This window comes from Meles meles, chromosome 8, assembly GCF_922984935.1.
Source record: "Meles meles chromosome 8, mMelMel3.1 paternal haplotype, whole genome shotgun sequence".
In the NCBI taxonomy this organism is placed as follows: Eukaryota; Metazoa; Chordata; class Mammalia; order Carnivora; family Mustelidae; genus Meles; species Meles meles.
Window position 1 is genome coordinate 14,671,480 of NC_060073.1, and position 21,001 is coordinate 14,692,480.

Consider the following 21,001-nt stretch of genomic DNA (forward strand, 5'->3'; position numbering starts at 1 on the left):
ATGGTATAGGATCATTGGACATTTAATAAATTTAATGAATGTCAGCTCAGTTGAATTCATATTTGCTCATATCAACCCATTTTGAGTTCTAGTTTTCAGCTAGATTCAGTATTTTATTTAGATACTTTTGGATTTACAGTTTTGAGTTGTACTTTTTCCAGCTTTATAAATGTTAACTTCTTACTTAATCAAAGTACAATTATTGCCACTAAAAAATTTACATTGAATCAATAATACTAACTAAACTGTGTATTTTATTCAATTTCACCAGTTTTTCCACAAATGCTTTTTTTTTTCTTCCTGTTCCAGGATCCAGTCCAGAACATTATGCTGGGTTAATGTCATCACTCCCTAGTCTCCTGTGATCTCTGACTTTCCCATTTTCTTTTCTTTTCTTTTGTGACTATGACACTTGTCAAGATTACTCATCAAACACTTAGTAGAAGATTACTTGATATTTTTCTTGTGTTTAAATGGAGGCAATTCATTACAGGGAAAATATGCCAGAGAGGTAGTGTATTGCCCTTTCATCTTCTCTGGGGATACATGATGTCAATGAGTGATATTACTAGTGATTTAAACTGGATCAATTACTTACTATAGTGTCTGTGGGACTTTTTCACCATAAAGTTAGGACTTTGCTTTGTAATTTATGTACACTTGAGGAAGGTAATTTAGATTATGTAAATATTCTCTTTATTTTTTTGGGCACCCACCAAAATGTTTCCTCTGTCAATTATTATTACATGTTTTTGTTGTTGTTGCAAATTTCCATTTCCCCGTTCTTTCCATTTCTTTTATTATTTATTTATTAATTTATATATTTTAGGGAAAAAATTTAGATTTAGGCTCCTGGACTCAGTTTAGATGATCCGATTTTGTTGGCAACATTCAAAGTATCATCTTCAAAGAGTCAGTGAAACATATGCCTTCTTCTCTCATTGGGCCTGAGGGTGTTGACCTTGGGCACATCAATGTCATAGAGTTTCTTGACAGCCTGTTTGATCTGGTGCTTATTGGCCTTGACATGTACAATGTACACAAGCAAGCTGGTATCTTCTATTTTCTTCATGACTGAGTCAGTTGTCAGGTAGAACTTGATGATGGCATGGTGGTCAAGCTTGTTTTTCCTGGGGGTGCTCCTTGGAGAATATTTGGGCTGCCTTCAGAGAGCAGTGTCTTGGGCCTTGAGAAAGCAGGTGATGTGCAGGTCATTTTTTGTGGCTGTGGCGGCCTTTTAACCTTCTTGGCCTTTGAAGACTTTGCTTTGGCTTCAGCTTTGGGAGGAGCAAGGGTCTTCTTTGTTCACCTTCCTGCCACCTTTATGAAAGGACCTTTCAACCTATTTTAAATGAAATTATTCTGTAAGGAAGAGTTGTTCTTTCTTTTGTATATTTATTTAGTTAGCTAATTATATGGATATGCACTCACTATAATTACTTTTTCTTTGGATTATCCAGCACTACCATCATTTATTTTGTTGCTCAAATTATTCCAGGTCTGCTATGGAACCATCATTAAATTAACTCTTATACACTTTATTCTTTGGTCATGCTTTTTTTTTCCTCTCACCTCTTACACTCTGGCAGCACAATAAGCTCCAGGCTCAGCTTATATTTTCCTGGACTCAGCTCCAGAAACAACTACTTCTCCAAGGAGCCTTGCCATCTTTTATGGAAGGATGGTATTTGGAAACCAGAATCTGGACTACATATTCTATTTTTATCTGCGCACCCATATTTTTCTCTTAAGAATATGTCACACATATTTTCGATGCTTTTGAATTTCCAAGTCTCTGTAATTATAACTTTTCAAATGAAGACTCTGTGCTATAGTTAAAATGCATAGATTTAAGAAACATAATTCTGAGTTTATGTCTTGAAATATCATTTACTACCTTATGACCATGTGAACGTTTCTTAATCTCTTTCATCCTCAGCATCCGTATCTATAAAATGACAAAGTAGTACCTGCCTCATGTGTTTGTCAAGATGAAATTAAATACTATATACAAAATATCTTGTATAAATGAGATTGCAATAATCTATTACATCTGTACACCCATGTTTATTAAACTGTTTTCTCCACCATTGGACATTACATTCATCATGACTTCTCTCTCTCTCTCTCTCTCTCTCTTTTTTTAAGTAATTCAGAGTAAATGTTAACTTTTCTTTAGCTAAGTACCAGAAACACTTTTTTGGGACCAACTTACAACTTTTTGTTACATATTAGTGGAAAACAGTCTAGAGTGGTCTGAAAATTTTTAATTTCAAGGAAGATTGTCCCTGATCATCAATGTCATCATACCTTACTTCCATTGATCATTTATATCTTTTCAAGCTCCTTACATAATAGAGCTCAATAAATCAAAGGTTATTTTGTAGGTATACATTTTATTACTAAGCATCAGGAATAGTTCCTTATATCTTTGTTTACTATTTATATGCCCACCACTTTAAATATTATTGAAAACCTGACTCCTATAAGTGTCTGAATTTTTTTAACTGTACTAGATGGAAAATCTCCTAATTTAAAATTTGTCTTTATTTACTCCTCAGTATTAAATATGCTATTACATCATAAGTAAAAACAAAACAAAACAAAAAACAAAAACACTCTTTGAAGTACTTAACTCACTGATTTATTACACAAGTAAGTAAGTACTGTAAGTATTGACAAACAAATAAGTATTGTGTATCTGCTATTGTGATAATCACTATCCCAGTAATCTTGAGACTGTGAAGTTGAATAAGGTGCAGTCTTTTCCTTACAGGACTAAATAGTTCAGGGATGCCTGGGTGGCTCAGTCATTAAGCACCTACCTTCCACTCCGGTCATGATTCTGGGTCCTGGGATGGAGCCCTACATCTAGTTCCCTGCACATCAGGACGCCTGCTTTTCCCTCTCCCACTCCCCCTGCTTGTGTTCCCTCTCTCTCTCTCTGTGTCAAACAAATAAAATATTTTTAAAAATTAAAAAAGAACAGTTCAGAAGAGGAATGAAGAGTAAAAACAAAAGTTCACAATCCATTGTTACAATACAGTGCAATGATAGAACAATGGAGGAAGTAATTTTCTCAAGGATGTTATCAAGAAGATCTTTAGAAAGATGGGAGTTCTTGCTCTTGGCCCTGGAAAGTGATTAAAGATAAGTATAAATTATTAAAATGAGAGAATGTATGTGGCATTAAGGAAAGAATTATGGCCAAAACCTTTCTCTGAGTTAAGAATAGAGACACAGTGAAGAGCAGGGAAACGATGGAAGAAGTCAGAAGACTATTTCAATAGTTAGGGTTCAAGAACATAAGGCCTGAACTGAGACAGCAGCACTGATTATTAATGAAGGAGAGGAAACTGATTTTAAGGGTATTTGGGAACCAGAGTCAATAATACCTAAAACAATAAATATTTGAATAAAGTAAGATAGACAAATCTATGCTGACTTGCTGGATACTCGACTGGTGTGATTGAATGTATGGAAATACTTTTGTCTAGAAAAATAATAGTATAAGAATAGAAATTAGGTGCAAAGACAGTGGTAAGATTACTTTAAAATGCTGGGTTTTAGGAATTTGAAGGACATTCATAAAAATAACTATATTTCTTTGATAAGTACAAAATGCTTAGATATCTAAAAAAGTATGAATGTGACTCTGAGACTTTCTTAGTTTTCTTATTTCTTTTGCAAAAGAAATTGCTCTATAATGCCATTTACAGTTATAAGGGAAAGGGAATGAAATTCAGACTGCCACTAATTATCCAACAAGTAATGAGCCCAAATGCATATACAATATATAGTTGCATTTCCTTCTCTTCAGTACTTGGTTTTCTCACCAGAAGAACAGATTATAACATCTCGTTCAATTTTACATTTCTATAATTTTGAAAAAAGAACATGGCATCAAAAAAGAGGTCATATTCAGCTCTTTGAAATTCCTAAGTATTAAACTATTTAATATCCATCAGCACAATGCTTAACTGTTGAAATGGCATTAAGTCAATACACATAACATCCATCTGGTAATTAAAACTCCTCCCTTCAAACTCTCACCAAACTGTTGTCCATCTTTGACTTGAATCTTTCAAGCTATCTTTATTCTCTATGCATATCCCTTGAACTCAGGATATCATATATCGCAAAGCCTCATTACATTGAGTTGAATGTATTTGCACACAGCTTCTAAGAAGCCAGGTTAGGGTTAAAGATATATTTCTTTGATTTCCAAATGCACTTAATTCAATTTTTTTTTTTAGTTTCTTATTTACTTATTTCTAAAATTTCATTTTATTTAATTTCTTTCTTTTCATACCTTTTTAAATCCTTCAAACCCTGTAAAACAAAAATCTAATCCCTTCTTTTTGACACTTTTTCAATAATGAAGCAATTACAATCTGTGCCTTGACCTTTTCAATTCTGTATACATCGACATCGTGTTTTATCAGCATTGTTGTTTTCTCCTGCAAAAGAACTTAAATAAATTGGAACATTGAAATGTGTAATATTCACAACTATGTATATTAATTCAGGATTGTCTGACCACTATTCATTAAAGTAGGGCCAAACACTTTAATGCCTTAATTTTGCCATACAAACTATGTATCTATCTATAAATAACTTGATAAATAGATACGTTTAGATGTCTATAGATAGATGTCTATCATTAGCATTCTACTACTAACGGAGGTTTTAATAGCATTAAATTAAATTTAATTAACATTAAATTATAGTGTGATTATGAGATATCCAGGAACTGTTTACCATTGCCTAAAATCTCCCTTATTAGGTGATAGTTTTGCTTTTGGATGCTTGATTATAACAATGGCAGTGATTACTGAAAAGCCTTTATATTAAAATATTTGAAAATGGGATTATTCTGGAAGAAAACATGGACCTTACAGAAACAGTAAAATAAAGTTTGTTTTAACACATTATATTACATCTTTATCTAAATTTAATTGTCAGGGGCACCTAGGTGGCTCAGTGGGTTAAAGCCTCTGCCTTCGGCTCAGGTAATGATCCCAGGGTCCTGGGATCGAGCCCTGCATTGAGCTCTTTGCTCTGCAGGGAGCCTGCCTCCCCCTCTCTTTGTGCCTGCCTCTCTGCCTACTTGTGATCTCTGTCTGTCAAATAAATAAATAAAATCTTAAAATAAATAAATAAATAAATAAATAAATAAATAAATTTAATTGTCAAACAATAAGAAAAAAAATTCCACAGACTTACAGATTTTAAGAGGATAGATTTATTGCTATGAGCTAGATATCATTCCATTTGATAAACATTCTTTTCACACACTCAAAGCCATTGATCACTAGCTATTGCAAAAGTGCTGTTAGCCAAAGGCTATGCTTGCTTGCTTAACAATTGTGGTGACAACAATGATACTGGACAGTTCTTGATGACCAAATGAGTAAGCAGAATAATAAATAGTATATAGGATGAAGAAGATATGCAACATGGGGTCTTAATAGTCATTTTGTTTAAGAAACTATCAGCATTTTCTTTTTCTTCTTCTTTTTTTTTAACATATAATGTATTATTTGTTTCAGGGGTACGGGTCTGTGATTCATCAGTCTTACACAAGTCACAGCACTCACCATGGAACATACTCTCCCCAAGGTCCACCACTCTGCCACCCCATCCCTCCCACCCACCTCCCCTCCAGCAACCCTCAGTTTATTTCCCGAGATTAAGAGTCTCTTATGGTTTGTCTCCCTCTCTGGTTTCACCTTGTTTCAATTTTCCCTCCGTTCCCCTATGATCCTCTGTCTTGTTTCTCAAATTCCTCACATCAGGGACACCATAGGATAATTGTTTTTCTCTGATTGACTTAGTTCACTTACCATAATACCCTCTAGTTCCATCCACGTCGTTGCAAAATAGCAAGATTTCAGGTTTCGTGATGACTGCGTAGTATTCCAATGTATATATATACCACATCTTTATCAGCATTTTCAAGTAGCTGTTTTATTGAAGGTTCCTAAAGGCTGATTTTAAGTGAATCCTGATATGACAGAATACCTTTGCATTGTAGTTTTGGTATTTCTTTTAAAAATCTGACACCGAGGGTGCCTGGCTGGCTCCGTTAGTAGGGCATGCTGCTCTTATCTCCAGGTAGTGAGTTCAAGCTCTATGTTTGTGTGGAGCCTACTTTAAAAAGAAATATTGAACATTGGCCAGAAATGGAACTGCCCTAAAAAGGAGCCTGTGGAGGGGCACCTGGGTGGCTCAGTCAGTTATGTGTCTGACGCCTGACTTTGGCTTGGGTCATGATCTCAGGGCCATGAGATTGTGCCCCACATCAAGCTTCATGGTCAGCGTGGAGCCTCCTTAAGTTTCTTCTCTCCCTCTCCCTCTGCCCTCCTTCCCCTGCTCATACACTCTTTCTTTAAAAAGAAAAAAAAAAGAGGTTGTGGAATTATTTTTTAAGCTAAATATTCAGTTGTAACAGTTCTCGGTAAAGATGGAATACAAAATAAACACAGGGAATTCTATTTGTTTCTTAAAAATGGGTGGAGGGGCTAGTCATGTGAGCCACCAGAATGGCGGCGCCCGGGCGTGAGGCTGGGGCTGACCTGAAGGATGCAGGTGTGGTGCCGGTGAGAGCCGGGGAAGCGCCCAAGGACATTAGAATGGCAACATACTCACATGGTCAGCCCAGTCTTTCTCTGGCAGATGCAAAACTCAGAAGACCAATGATCATCGAAATCATGGAAAAAAAAAATTGAATATCTTAGAAAAGAAAAGACTTTAAATATATATGGCACAGCGTTCCTTGGAACAGCAGCTAGTTTCTCTGGAATAATGGCCAACTTCATTTTCAGACGTTGCTTCAAGGTTAAACATGACACTTTGAAGACATATGCATCACTGACTACACTTCCGTTTTTGTCTACTGTAGTCACTTATAAGCTCCTTGTAACGGATGCCTTGTATTTGGGCAATATAAGCCAGGAAAATTGTGTTCTGAGAAGTTCACTGATTAGCATAATATGTGGTGTTTTATATCCCTGTGGTTTGGCTTTCTCTAAAAATGGACGCCTTGCAGTCAAGTATCATACTGTTCCACTGCCACCGAAAGGAAGGGTTTTACTTTACTGGCTGCTGCTTTGTCAGACAGAGATAAAAGCAATGGTGATTCCTCTGGTCTTAGAGACAGCCTTTGGAATATTTAATGGTCTGCAACATTATGCAAGATTTGAAAGTAGACGAGAAAACTGTACATGAAGATTAATCAAAGAGTGAATGGATACTAATCAGCACAATGGGGTTTTTTTATGATGAGGACTCAGGCATTGCTGAAGCAGTTAAAAGTAACTCTGGACAATTTGTTTCTGTTCCTTTGCCTGATATACAGTGGTACTCAATAAATATTCAGTAATTCAGTAAAAAAAAAAAAAAAAAAATGGGTGGAGGTCTGTGTGCAAGTGTGTGGATATACGTGTGCTCGAATTCTACCTCTCAGAGGTTGATCTCCTCTGGTCTTGGGTGAGCATTTATGTCTACTGATGCTTTATTTTCTCATTTGTGAAATAAGTCAGCTCCTCTAGAGTTGTAAAGCAGCAGGAAGATTGAGGACACTTTCTATAACCGATTTTCATTGAGTTAGTAGAGATCCAAAATAATAATTTGCAAATATAACAGATCCAAATTACATAGTGGCATAAAATTATTTTTAACCGGAGACACTTTGGATTCAATTGTTGCGTAAGAGGCTTTTTCAGATTTTCCCTTATCTGACTAAAAGCAGGAACCTCTAAGAGTCAGGCTGCTGTAACTTCTCTCTCCCTGGGGGTTCTTCTGCCAAGAAAGAAGACAAAGTAGACCACTTGACCCTGTATAAACAAGCAATCTCACAAAATCTCTTCTCTCTCCTTTGTTCCCTCAAAAGCCCATTTGTTCTTCCTGCAAAAGCCTTTCACATGCTAAATTAAGTATATGAACTCCCATCCTCTAATTATTGAACAAGCTTCTTTTTTGTGTGTGCATCTTCTATACATATGAACAAACTCTGTTTATTAATCTTGTGTCAGTTCAAAGGTCCTCAAAGAGTAAACTTAAGAGGCTGGAGGAAATGTATTTCCTCCCAGGCAGAATGTATTTTGTGCGTATATGTACATATATGCATGCATACATAACATATTTTATATATCTATATATAAAATATATATGTCTGTGTGTTTCCAAAAGCCAATAATGAATACATTTGAAAATATCATTTTTTTCCTCCAACAAATCTCACAGGTATTTAACAATGCACCTGCCTACAGAATCAATAAACATTCCTTAAATTTTCTTCTTGAAAATTTACCATCACTGAGCCAATATTCTTCTCAAAATAATTCTTTTCATTGCTTCTTTGGCCTCTGTGTTTCTCACACTGTATATCAGGAAATTCAGGATTGGCAGTAAAAGAGTATAAAACACGGACAGGATTTTGGCTCTTTCCTGTGGGTACTTAGAGCTGCTTCCCAGATAAGTAAATATCACTGATCCATAGAAGAGAGTCACCACTATTAGGTGAGAGGCACATGTGGAGAATGCTTTATACCTGCTCCTTGTGGAGTGTAACTTCAGGACAGTGAGGAAGATTCCCAGATAGGAACTGACCACTATCAGAAAGGTAGTCACTGATGTCGTGCCAGAGAGGACAGTGAATAAAATCTTGCTGTACTGGGTGTCGGAACAGGACAGTTGAAAGAGCAGTGGGATATCACAGAAGTAGTGGTTGATGACGTTGGGCCCACAGAAAGACAGGCTGAGCAAGCTGCTCAGGTGGGTAAGTGAGCTGGCAGAACCCACCAGGTAGGAAGCAGTCACCAAGTGGACGCAGAATGTGTGGGTCATGAGGCCTTTGTAATGAAGTGGGCGGCAAATGGCGACATAGCGATCGTAGGCCATGGCCGCCAGCAGGAAGCATTCGGTGGTCAGGAACATGCTGAAGAAGGAGTACTGAAGGAGGCAACCACGATAGGAGATGTCTTTCCATCCGGTTGTGTAGCTCACCAGCATTTTAGGAATAAAGACTGAGGCATAGCAGAAATCCAAGAAAGCCAAGTGACAAAGGAAAAAGTACTTGGGGGAATGGAGCTGGGCACTAGCCCAGATGACTGTGATAATGCAAACATTGCCCACCACAGTGGCGAGGTAGACTGAGAGAAATAGCACAAAAAGGACAATATTCAGATCAGGGTTATCAGTCAGCCCCAGGAGAATGAATTCAGTTACCACACTGACATTTCTGTTGGCCATTTACGTGTCCCCTACTACGGGAGATCTGCAGGGAGCAAGAGAACAATGAAAATAAGCAAAGTATAGCATGAATATATGCATTCACTCAACTAGCATTTTTAGAAAACTGCACGGTCTTAGTTAACAATCACAGTCCACAGGAAGTGTGAGAAATCAGCCTGATAAGAGACTTCGGTTGATTTGAAGTCTCCTCTGGGGGTATAAACTGACTTTATGCCCTGTGAGAACCTTGGAGGAATCCAAACTCCCTTGGAAAGCCTCATAGGAATGTAGGTTTAACAGAAAGAGTTTAGGAGATGGACCTGGGGTAACAGCATATTCCGGATTCCAGAACATAAGGCAAGGACCCTGTAATTTAGGAAAAACATTTCCTTAACAAAGTACACAAAAACTCAATATATAACAGGTAAATTTCTGAGAGATCTAACAAAACTACTGTCTATGACATCTTTTTAACTTAGACAAATGAAATAAGTAACTATAAATAAATAAAATAATAATAGATAAAATAAAGCAATACATAAATAAAACAATAAAAGAAATAAAATATTATACATGTTACACAATAATATATACACATAATATAAACATGATTAGATTTATAGACTATCCATAAAAAATGGAAAATGAGAATTAAGGATGTCTAGAATAGAGAGTGAAAACCAGTAATCATTTTCTACATAAATTTCTTCTTTGTTAAAACTCACTTGTTCCAGGAAGTTGTTCTTTGCTATTCTAACAGATATTTGTCATTTCATTTTCTGATTTCCAAGAGCATTTATTAGCCAATGGTGTGGATTAGTCCATGTCAGACTTTTTTTTCATTAAGATTGAATCAAGATACTTTTTAATATGTTTTGATCTCTGCAGTCAAAAGACCTCAAGCCTAATTTCAAGGACAATGCATATACTTTTGGTACATTAGATCATGCATGGATGCAGATTTTTATCAAGAAAAGGATTATTAAATTAATTTTATTTTAGGCTTTCTCATATAATCCCAGAATACATAAAAAAATGAGGTTATACTAGCAGGTATATTAGAGAAACACAGGATTAAATAATTTTTGTGGAATGCTTTTTTCACTCCAAGATTTAAAGGAATACATGGTGGATTGTTACACTTTGGGAGTTTCCAATAAGAGAAATAAAAATAAAACATGCTTCACATTACTTTGACAATTGAATCTATTTTTATTGAACATTAATGAATATGGTATTTCATAATCCAGGCTTTGGGAATAATATTTCCCTGGTATTGAAAAAAAAATGAGAATGACATGAGTTTGGATCTCTGCCCTTTACTCACTGTGGTATAAAGTTAGTAACAAGCCAAATGTTGCAAACCTTGGGACCAGATTTCTTTGATCATGTCTACTTTACTAAAATGCCAGAGGTGAAAAAGAAGGACATGTTCTTTTTTGCTCAATTAAAACCTTGATTTCATGTCTAAGTCTCAGTTTCTAGCTTAACTGCCATTTCCTCTATGAATCTTTCTCAGAAGGTAGCTGCGGTAATTAAATAAGAAAATATATGAAAACGTCTGGCACAGTCCCTAAATATTCAAAGTAAAACAGACACCAGACTGTCTATTGACATACTGGATAAACGGCTTTTGACTAAAGTAATATTTTGGATCTTTGCTTTTTTTATTTGTTTTGTTTTGTTTAGATAGCTTTGCCTGCCTCCCTTGACTTTAAACAATCCAATTTGTTACTTTGACAATGAGGTTCCTCTTAAGTCACTGATTTTGTATGTGTTTCTTTGATTTTAATTTAATAAGTAGTAATTTTCATCCGGACAGACTTTCATGCCATTTTTCTTTAACTGTAAAGTCAGTTTTACAGAATAAATTAATCTTTGAATCTAAAGATTAGCTCTGGTAACAGGGCCAAAATCACCACTCTCTCAAATTTAATACAATTCACAGCTTGTAATAATTAAACTTAAATTTTAAAGAATTTCTTTAAATAAATTTCCTTTTGTAATTTATGTAATTTCCTTATGTAATTTACATAACTATATGTAAGCTCTAAATACAGCTACCTGAAGAAATAAGGAATAAACCCATTAATTTTTTTTTTTTTAAGATTTATTTGAGAGTGAAAAAGCATGAGCCAGAGGGGCAAAGGGAGAGGGAGAGCATCTCAGGCAGACTCCCCTCTGAGCAGGCAGGGAGCCATACACAGGTCTTGATCTGAGCCAAAATTCAATTGGAACTTAACTGAATGAGCCACCCAGACACCCCAAACCCAGTAATTATTTTAAGAGAATTATTTGATGAGGTATCTGGGTAGTTCATTCAGTTAAACAGCTGCCTTTGGTTCAGGTCATGAGTGCAGAGTCCTGGGATCAAGCCCTGCCTCAGGTTCCCTGCTCAGAGGGGAACCTGCTTCTCCCTCTCCTTCTGCTGCTCTGCCAGCTTGTGCTTTCTCTCTCTCCTTCAAATAAATAAATAAAATCTTAAAAAAATGAGAGAGAGAGAGCTATCTGATGTGGTAATGGTCTAATACTATTGCACTTATCTCAATAATTTGAATGGATTTGAAGCTGATGATTTTTCTTCACATTCCTTTCATAGCATGTATTAAGAGTTGCTGTTTTTGAAAACTGGAGAGGCATTTGTAATTCCCTTGTTAGAACACATAAATATAACACCTACCTGGTGTTGAGATGAAGCTTAAACCTTTCTCTCAGTTTCCTGACTTGTGCTTATATTTGGTTCAGGGTCTTTGGAGGATGGAATCCCCAGTGATTCTGTGACACTATGTTTCATTAAAAGAGCAAAGAGAGACTTGGGGGAGGTAAAGTCTCAGCACTATCTTTCCAAATTGTAGCAATTCATGGATGTGGCCATTTCTCAGTTTTAGAAAAAACTGTCACATAAATTCATGTCTCAACTATATATGCCTCTGCAAAATAATCCCTGAATTATTAAAAATGAACTCCATCAGTGTTTATCATAATTTACATAATATAGTTTTATATATATAATATATATTATATATATCTTTTTTTTTAGTTTTAAAGAGGGCTAAATTCCATTTGTTAATGACCATATGGTGCTACATACATGTATTATTATTGGTAGTAATTATGGAAAATAGACATATATTTCAATTTGAGATAACCCAAAAGAAGGGGAAGCAATCAGTAATCACCAGATAGAGTGTTCATACACTTTTAATATAAGAGATAATTGATCCAATTTAGACACTAAAATAACAAGTTTAACATTTTTGTCATAGTGGTGGTTGAACATAAATGTAATTTTTAGAAATTCTAAGTAGGCTACTCCTAGGAGGATAGAACGAAAAAAAAAAAAAAAAAACATAAAAGGTGGTAAATCAGAATAAAATGGTAGGCATTTACATTCAGTAAAAAAGGGGAGGGGCAAATAAGAATAAATAAGTCACTGATAGAGATCAAATGCAACCAAACCAACAAACACAACTGTACAAGAACAAGGTAGTGAGAATTTGCAATGATATTAAAATGAAGCAATAGCTAAAACAGGCTAACACACAGGGAACAGTATAATTAATTTAACTAACAAGAACATATTTTTCTTTGGCAAAAAAATATTAAGTAAGATACTCATTGGGGTTGTTTTTATTTATTAAATGTCTAGTATGTTCAGGTACTTCACAACTCCTAATTACCTCTAATCATGTAATTTTATTTAATTGAATATCCTGATCCATATGATTCACATTACACATGCCTCAGAATAATTAAAGGAGTTGTCTGAGTGTGGACTTTAGGAAACAGTAGGACAATATCTTAATACAATGTTTGTGTCATGTAAAAATTGGTGCTGCTTTTACTGTTTATTCCATACAGCATTTTAATATTGACAAACAAGGAGTGAACACAATAATGATGAAATTTGAAACCATATTGCATGAAAAATAGTGGAAAAGATAGGCAATATCCAGTGTGAGAAAAATTAGACTCAGGATAATATTCTTCCCCACCTCCTCAAGATTTTACTTATTTATTTATTTATTTATTTGACACAGAGAGAGAGAGAGAGAACACAAGCAGAGGGAGTAGCAGAGAGAGAGGGAGAAGCAGACTTTCCACTGAGCAGGGAGCCTGAAGCAGCGTTTGAGCCCAGGACCCAAAAATCATGACCTGAGCTGAAGGCTGAGGCTTAACCAACTGGGCCAACCAGGCGCCCTTAAGGACACTGTTCTGATTCAGCAAACACCGAACAGTCTAAGAATGAAGCAGTCTAAGAATGAAGAGTGAGAATATATGAATGTTAAGACTTCATAAGACATATCTAAGACTAATTGGTACCAACTCTAAAGAAAGAGATGGGTCTTGCTTAAATTGAAAAAAAAAAAAAGTCATATTTAATTGGTAAAATTTAACAAGCTGGTTTTATAGGGGAAAGGTGACAAACACTGGACCATTTGTAGAGGGCATTCTCTGGCAAATTAGGGTTTTGATAGGATGACAATATACTTCGTAGATATCCATAATGCTGAGGGTCACAATTTGTTCACAAGCTGTAACTGACCAAGGAGTAACTGAAAATGGCCATCAGAGCTGCGGTTGATGCAATTACTATTGCATTCAGAGCACAAGATCAAATCTCAAATCTTGGGAACTGTGACTTGTGGGTCTCTTAATAAATAAAAAATAACAAACATGACCATGGTGCAAATGTACTCATGACTTGTCCACGTAGTGCCAGCAACTTATTTCTCTGATGAGTTAGGCCAATTTCTAAACTACAAACCCCAAGCCAACCCATGTGAAATAAAAAAAAATAACATACATTTAATAGATATTCTCTGTGAGCTGAGAGGAAAGTCATGCTAGAAAAACATCTGCTGAGTCCCGATTTCTCCAAGTGTTGATGTTGAGCAGTAACCGATTTTATGGGTGGGATAGAGGGATTGGAACTAAAAGTTCCCATTCTCAATTTTGTGATATTTTATGTGGAATTTGAAGAAATAGTGTCAGGTATTTCATTCATGAAGTCCTTGTTTATTTCTAATTGAGTAAGTATATTAACCACTTAAGGATATTTGGAATCTGCTTAACTGAGTTGTATTTACTGATATGTGTGTGTATATAAATATATAAATATACATATATAAACACATATATAAATTATATATACACACATATATGCATATATATGAGTCAGGTATATATATATATAGGGTATATTACCCATTATATAAAATATATTACTCATTTTCCAATCTTCATCCTACAAATCTGCCATACACCCTTTATCTGCCTCACAATTTAAGAAAGGGATTTTTTTTAATCTTATTCAAACATTCAGGTAGTTTATATTATAATATAGTTACTATATATATTATAATACAGTAACTCTTTGTTAGGATGAGTTGAAGGTCAATATTACATAAACAATTACCATAATTTTGTTCCATAAAATGACACCCCTCCCTCCCGTGTCCACTTAGTAAACTATTTTTTTTTTAAGATTTTATTTATTTATTTGACAGACAGAGATCACAAGTAGGCAGAGAAGCAGGCAGAGAGAGAGGAGATAGCAGGCTCCCCACTGAGCAGAGCCCGATGCGGGGCTCGATCCCAGGACCCTGGGATCATGACCTGAGACAAAGGCAGAGGCTTTAACCCACTGAGCCACCCAGGAGCCCACTTATTAAACTATTTTATCTACATCCTGGCCAGCCCCTTATTTTATGAGGGGTGAGAATTGTAACAGGATGAGCTCAATTTGTTTTTCTGAGTTTTAATCACCTGACTTGTATGCTATGCTTTGTGTTTGATACTTTAGAATATAAGATATTGACTGGTGTTGAAAAAATTGTGAAGAATGTTAGAAAATTAGTTTCACTTATCATTATTATTTTAGCTTTTTATTTTTTTCTGAAAATCAAAACTTTAATACTAATTCATTCATATGAATGCCTCTTATATATAAATGTCACATATATGTAGCCTTATGGGACTCAATTTCAAATAATATATTAAATAATTTTAGGGGTGCCTGGGTGGCTCAGTTGGCTAAGCATCTGCCTTAGGCTCAGCTCATGGCCCCTGGGACCTGGAGGGCTCTCTGTCCAGCTGGGGAGTCTGCTTCTCCCTCTTTTTCTGCCCTTCCCCCCTGCTTGTGTTCTCTCTCAAATAAATAAATAAAATCTTTTAAAAAAAAATAAATAAATAAATGGTTTTGGATAATTATAAAGGACCATACAAATGTTATATGATGTTTTTGTTGGTGTGATTATTTCATTCTGAAAAGTAAACTTTCATATGAATTTCTTCACTTGCATTTCTAATTATAATGAGGATGCCAATATGGTATCTTTTTTCACATTTCAGTTTTGCTACCTTCACAGATATTGGAGCCATTCACTTATGAGTTTGTCTGTCACTGAGAGGAAAGAAAATAAAAGTTTAATCTATGAGCCATGGAAAACCATGCATTAATATTTAAAGACAATTCAGCTGTCTCATTGTGCTGCTTGGCCTTGTTGCCTCTTAATAAGCAGGCTCCCTGCTGAGCAGAGAGCCCAACGCGGGGCTGGATCCCAGGACCCCGGGATCATGACCTGAGCCAAAGGCAGAGGCTTTAACCCACTGAGCCACCCAGGCACCCCTTAATATTCAATATTTAAAAGAGTCTCAAAAAATTAAATATAATTTTATTTGTAAATGGAGATATTCTCTAGAACGCTGGTTTGTTTCCAGATAAAAGAGACTTTACAGCAATTTAGGGGGAAGAGATACTATGGAAAAATCAATATTTATGGGTCTGATTTCATCACTATCCACTTGTACGCACAATTTGAGTCAGAGGGAAAACAACGGCTTCACATATTTTCCCTACCTGGAATTCACAGCACAGATTACCTCCTGAATAGAACACCTCCAGGAAATTTCTTGTTTAAAGTCTAAGGGAGATTCTGGGAGATGTTTAATGAAAAAGGGAAATGAGTCTGATTATTCATGACTCCAGGATTATCTTGGAGGCCTCCTTTCTAAACATGAAGTCAAACTCTTCATTGTAAGTTTTCTTCAAATATTAGTAACTTCCATGTGGAGTGGCAGGAAAAGTGTGGTGTTCTGTCCTGTTCAGTTTTGTGTGTAGTGATGGAAACGAAAGTCAGGAACAGGGAAATGGTCCGGACTAACATTGGGAATGAAATCACACAGGCAAAAGAGAACCCAAGTTCTCTTTCAGACTATTTTTGAGTATTTGCATTTATTTTGAAAAATGTCAGGCTATAAATAATCCAGGATAATTTCGGAACATGCATATGCTAGCTCTGTGGATAATTCATGTACCAATCCTCTTTGCTTTACAAGTATTTTGCTTATTTCTGTGCTTAATAGAGATACTGAGTTAAGAGATACTTTATTACTTACTAATCTTGTGTTTGTACATCTATTTGTGTGTCTGTTTATGTGCCTGTGTATCTATTTGTATGTATTCATTTCTACCCATGTACAGGAATGAAAATGTCTTCAACTGTCCAGAGATAAGTAGCCTAGATCTCACTATGGTTTTTAGGTTAGTTTACACAATAACCAGTCATATCTCCTGTATCTGTTATTCTTGTAGACTTTTTTTCTTCTGCTGTGTAATAGAAGGCTCCCATTAAGTAAACTCTAGGATTCCTTTGGGCTCAAAACCAATAAATTTATATAAATATTCTTATCCAGAGAACTTCTTTATATGCTATTATGGGACACATATGGTATGAAATTAACAAGGAAAGTATTTCATTTCTATAGCTCTTTTCACAGCCTCTTTCACCTCCTTGTTCCTCAAGCTGTAAATCACTGGGTTTAACATAGGAATCACCAGGGTATAAAACACAGATACCACCTTTTCTTGTTCTAAGGAATATTGGGAACTCGGTTGGATGTAACTAAAGCTTATAGAGCCATAGAATAAAGTCACAGCTGTGAAATGTGAAGCACAGGTGGAGAAGGCTTTGTGTCTACCTGCTGCTGAGTGGATCCTCAGGATAGCAGCAACAATGAAGACATAGGAGACCATCACAATCAAGAAAGTGATCATAGCAATAACTCCAGAGAAGATTAAAAGCAACAATTCATTCATGGATGTGTCAGAACATGACAACTTCAATAGTGGGGGAAGGTCACAGAAGAAGTGACTGATGATATTTGGCCCACAGAAAGACAATTTCACCAAGCCAATTGTGTGTGTCAATGAGTTGATGAAGCCTCCTACACATGACCCAATGACCAGGGCAATGCAGACAAATTTAGTCATAGCCACTGTGTAAAGTAATGGGTTCACGATGGCCATGTAGCGGTCGTAAGCCATGGCTGCCAGCAAGAAGCCCTCAGTGGTAAGGAGTGACACAAATAAAAAATATTGCGTGATGCACGCTGAGAAAGAGATTGTCTCCCGTTCAGCAAAGAAGTTCAGCAGCATTTTTGGTGCAAAGACTGACGAATAGCAGGCGTCAACAAATGACAGACAGCTAAGGAAATGATACATGGGTGTCTGGAGTTTGGGGGTTATTTGGATTAGAAAGAGCATTCCTAGATTCCCCACCAAAGAAATGATATAGATCAGCAGGAACAAAACAAAGAGGACCACTTTCAGTTCAGCATGATCTGTCAGTCCCAAAAGGATAAATTCCGTAACCAATGTAAAATTAACATCAGTCATGTGTGTGTGTTTCTTGGTACCTGTTAATGATAAGAAAAATGAAATTGAGAACGATCATGCCACACCATCAAGACCACTTGGAATCCCTAACTCGCCTTGCAACTTGAATTGTTGACTTTTCTTTCCCAGTTGTTTTATCTATAAAATTAGAAAAATGTAACTAGGAAGCCTCCAGTCTCTTCAAGTACTGTTTATTAGTCTATTCCAAAAGGAAATTCCATGAATAAAAAAAATGAAACATTACGATCTTAGTTTCAAGGTGCATTTAAATGTTTCTATTTTTATATGAAGGGGAAAAAAAAAGCTGAAGTGAATTTCATTCCAAAATATATGCCATGCAAAATCTGTTTTATAAAGCATAAAAGCCAAGGTTGGAAATTTAATCTGTTTTCTCATGGAAGTTCTTTTCAACTTCTCACTTTGGATTTAATGGTAGCTAATGTCAAATACATCAAAATATAAGAATTAACTATACTATGGCATTTGAACAGGGAAATTCCACAAGTGCCTTCATGTTTACTTCATAGACCACAATATTTTTGTAAGTTGAATGTGATGAAAGACAAAGCCTTAATATCCGAAAGGTCATCCTTAGAAAATAGCCAGAAGTATTGGTTTCTGAGAAAAATGCCACAGAGGATTAGAGGAGAGGGTAGTCTGAGCTAGAATGTGAACAACTTATATAATTGGCTTTTGAGGGGCGCCTAGGAGGCTGTCAGTTAAGTAGCTGCCTTCTGCTCAGGTCATGATCCCAGGGTCTTGGGATCGAGCCCCGTGTGAGGTTCCCTGCTCAGTGGAGAGTCTGTGTCTCCCTCTCCCTTGCAGCTCCCCCTGCTTGTTCTTTATCACTGTCGAATGAAAAAATAAATTTCTAAAACAGAAGTGATTGGCTTTTGAAACCCAATAGAAATATCTTACTCAGGAGACTCAGAAAACAGAGTTTTTAACCTTTTTTGAATAAAGAGCAATGTAAACCTATAAAATAAAGCAAAGCTATAAAACATACGGATACATTTTTACAATATTTTTTGGATATTGCAGCACATTTCTTAAAATATGCTATGTCTTTTCCACTTAATACACAATGGTTGATTATTACATTCTGTCTGAGAAAATATAACTCTCTTTTTACATTTTATGGAACATAAAAATAAATATTTTAAACAGTTCACAAGGTTATCGTTTTACATCTTGAGAATAAAGGGAGAGGCTTTTGATGGTTTCATTATTCTTTTACTTGGGAGACACTATTTCTTTAGTACAGTAGGTAAAACTCAGAAAAAAATTGCAAAATTATTGAAATAGCAAGAAATGAGGTAACTGTTAGACATAGAATATCTACACTGATAGGTAAGTAATCCCTATGGGAATATGTAATTATGACATGATGCAATTCATCCTTCAGGGAAGAACATTCCACACTGATTAAAACATTGATTTTTCATTGTTTCAGAAGATTTTGCCTAAAAATTTTGATGTTAATGTAGAAAAAGAAATTGATGTGTAGGATAAGGGGTAAGAATAAATGGCCAAATTATAAATTCCTCCTACTCTGTACTTATAAGAATAAACTTAAAACATAATTTTTATGTCTCCTTCATCTTTTTTTTTGCATTTTTAACTGATTTGTAAAATATATTTATATGAGAAAGTGAGATAAGTGAGTTTCACTTACCAGTGAGAGAAAAAAAAAAAATTCCATACGTTAGCTTATTTAGGAAACTTACAACTGCTCATTCCAATGGATATTTCTCTATATTCCTCCCAAAACAATTAATCAATCATACACAAAAGTTGTATTTGTCTAACACTTACAGTAATACAAAAATTGGATAAATGATAGTAGTTACAGGTAGGAGGACTGAAATTCAAACTTCTCTTTTAATATATGATAATCACAGGCAGAGCCTCCATTGTATGAAAGCAAGAGCAAGACGGTCAAAAATTTTACTTATATATTTACTTTAGTGCAAATGGGAATAGAGTCCCCAGAGTTAATTTTCTAATCAAAAGGATATAATAAATACATGATTAAAAGTTCCTCTGTGTTTCTTGAGGGATGTAGGAAACTCTCAGGACCTTAATGTCTCCCTGAAGGCATTTAATTTCCTGAATGTTAGAATAAATAGAAGAAAATGAAGGGCCAAGCAAGTATGGGTGAAAAAAAACAGAATATACAAATTCTGAACAACAGTGCAAAGAATAGATAGTTATGCCTCCTCAGTACGTTAGCAAGAGAAGCTTCTCAGAAAGTCCCAGTAGTTGGGCCAGCTTGTCAGAAGACACACGTGCACACATCCACGTACACACACACACACACACACACACACACACACACGAAACTAAAACTCAAACATCAGTAGGCTTTAAGGTAGGGAAAAGAGCAGCTGGTTAACAAAAATCTACGCCTTTATTTTCTTGGATTATGAAGAGGAAGTCAAAGAAAATGAAAACTAGTACTTTTTAAACATGTTTAACCTTTTGAATGTTTTATTTTTTAAAAGATTTTATTTATTTGACAGAGAGAGATGGCAAGGGAGAGCACAGGAGCAGGGGGAGTGGGAGAGGGAGAAGCAGGCCTCCCACTGAGCAGGGAGCCCAACTCCAACTCTGGGCTGGTCCCAGGACTCAGGGATCATGACCTGAGCAGAAGGCAGATGCTTAAGGACTGAGACACCCAGGCGCCCCTAAGAGGATTATCTTAAATGGAGTGGGGAGGACATTGAAGAGTTGGGGCTAGAAGCCAGGGATGTGTTCTATGTTAAAACAGACACAAATGGGCTTTCTGCTTCAGTCGGGTTCTGCCCAGCAGCCAGTCCCATACAGGCAAGTGTAACTGTACCTCTACCAGTGCTTCTGGCATACGGATCACATCTCCTTCAAAGGACTTACGTAAATTTCCTCTCTCCTCTTTAAAAACTCTGACCTTCTTTGTTTTTCCAAAGCACACTTTTGATTTGGTTAAAAATCTCTCTCTTGGATTGCAATCCTAAGTCCCCAAATAAACACACATATTTTATTTTGAAACGTCTTTCCTTGGTTGACACAGACACTCAGGGTAGGGGAAAAAACAAAACAAAACAA

The 21,001-nt window shown here is 35.8% G+C and overlaps 2 protein-coding genes and 1 pseudogene across 2 annotated transcripts; 1 reads left to right on the forward strand and 2 right to left on the reverse strand.

The window, feature by feature from the left end:
* The first annotated feature begins 6,545 nt into the window (after positions 1 to 6,545).
* On the forward strand, positions 6,546 to 7,369 carry LOC123949179 (annotated as a pseudogene).
* A 947-nt stretch (positions 7,370 to 8,316) lies between these two features.
* LOC123949180 (olfactory receptor 1052-like) lies at positions 8,317 to 9,376 on the reverse strand. Its single transcript, XM_046016533.1, has one exon. The coding sequence runs from the start codon at positions 9,253 to 9,255 to the stop codon at positions 8,317 to 8,319; it is 939 nt and encodes a 312-aa protein (XP_045872489.1). The 5' UTR covers positions 9,256 to 9,376.
* Positions 9,377 to 16,978: 7,602 nt separating this feature from the next.
* Positions 16,979 to 19,295, reverse strand: LOC123949769 (olfactory receptor 1052-like). The gene is made up of 2 exons (XM_046017385.1): positions 19,259 to 19,295; positions 16,979 to 17,949 (listed from the first exon to the last, which is right to left on the reverse strand). Exon 2 carries the CDS (start codon positions 17,915 to 17,917, stop codon positions 16,979 to 16,981), a length of 939 nt encoding a protein of 312 aa, XP_045873341.1. The 5' UTR covers positions 17,918 to 17,949; positions 19,259 to 19,295.
* Between the last annotated feature and the right edge of the window lie 1,706 nt (positions 19,296 to 21,001).

Excerpts from the sequence above, each read along its gene's own strand:
- LOC123949769 (XM_046017385.1), bottom strand. The coding sequence starts at position 17,917 with ATGACTGATGTTAATTTTACATTGGTTACGGAATTTATCCTTTTGGGA.
- LOC123949180 (XM_046016533.1), bottom strand. The coding sequence starts at position 9,255 with ATGGCCAACAGAAATGTCAGTGTGGTAACTGAATTCATTCTCCTGGGG.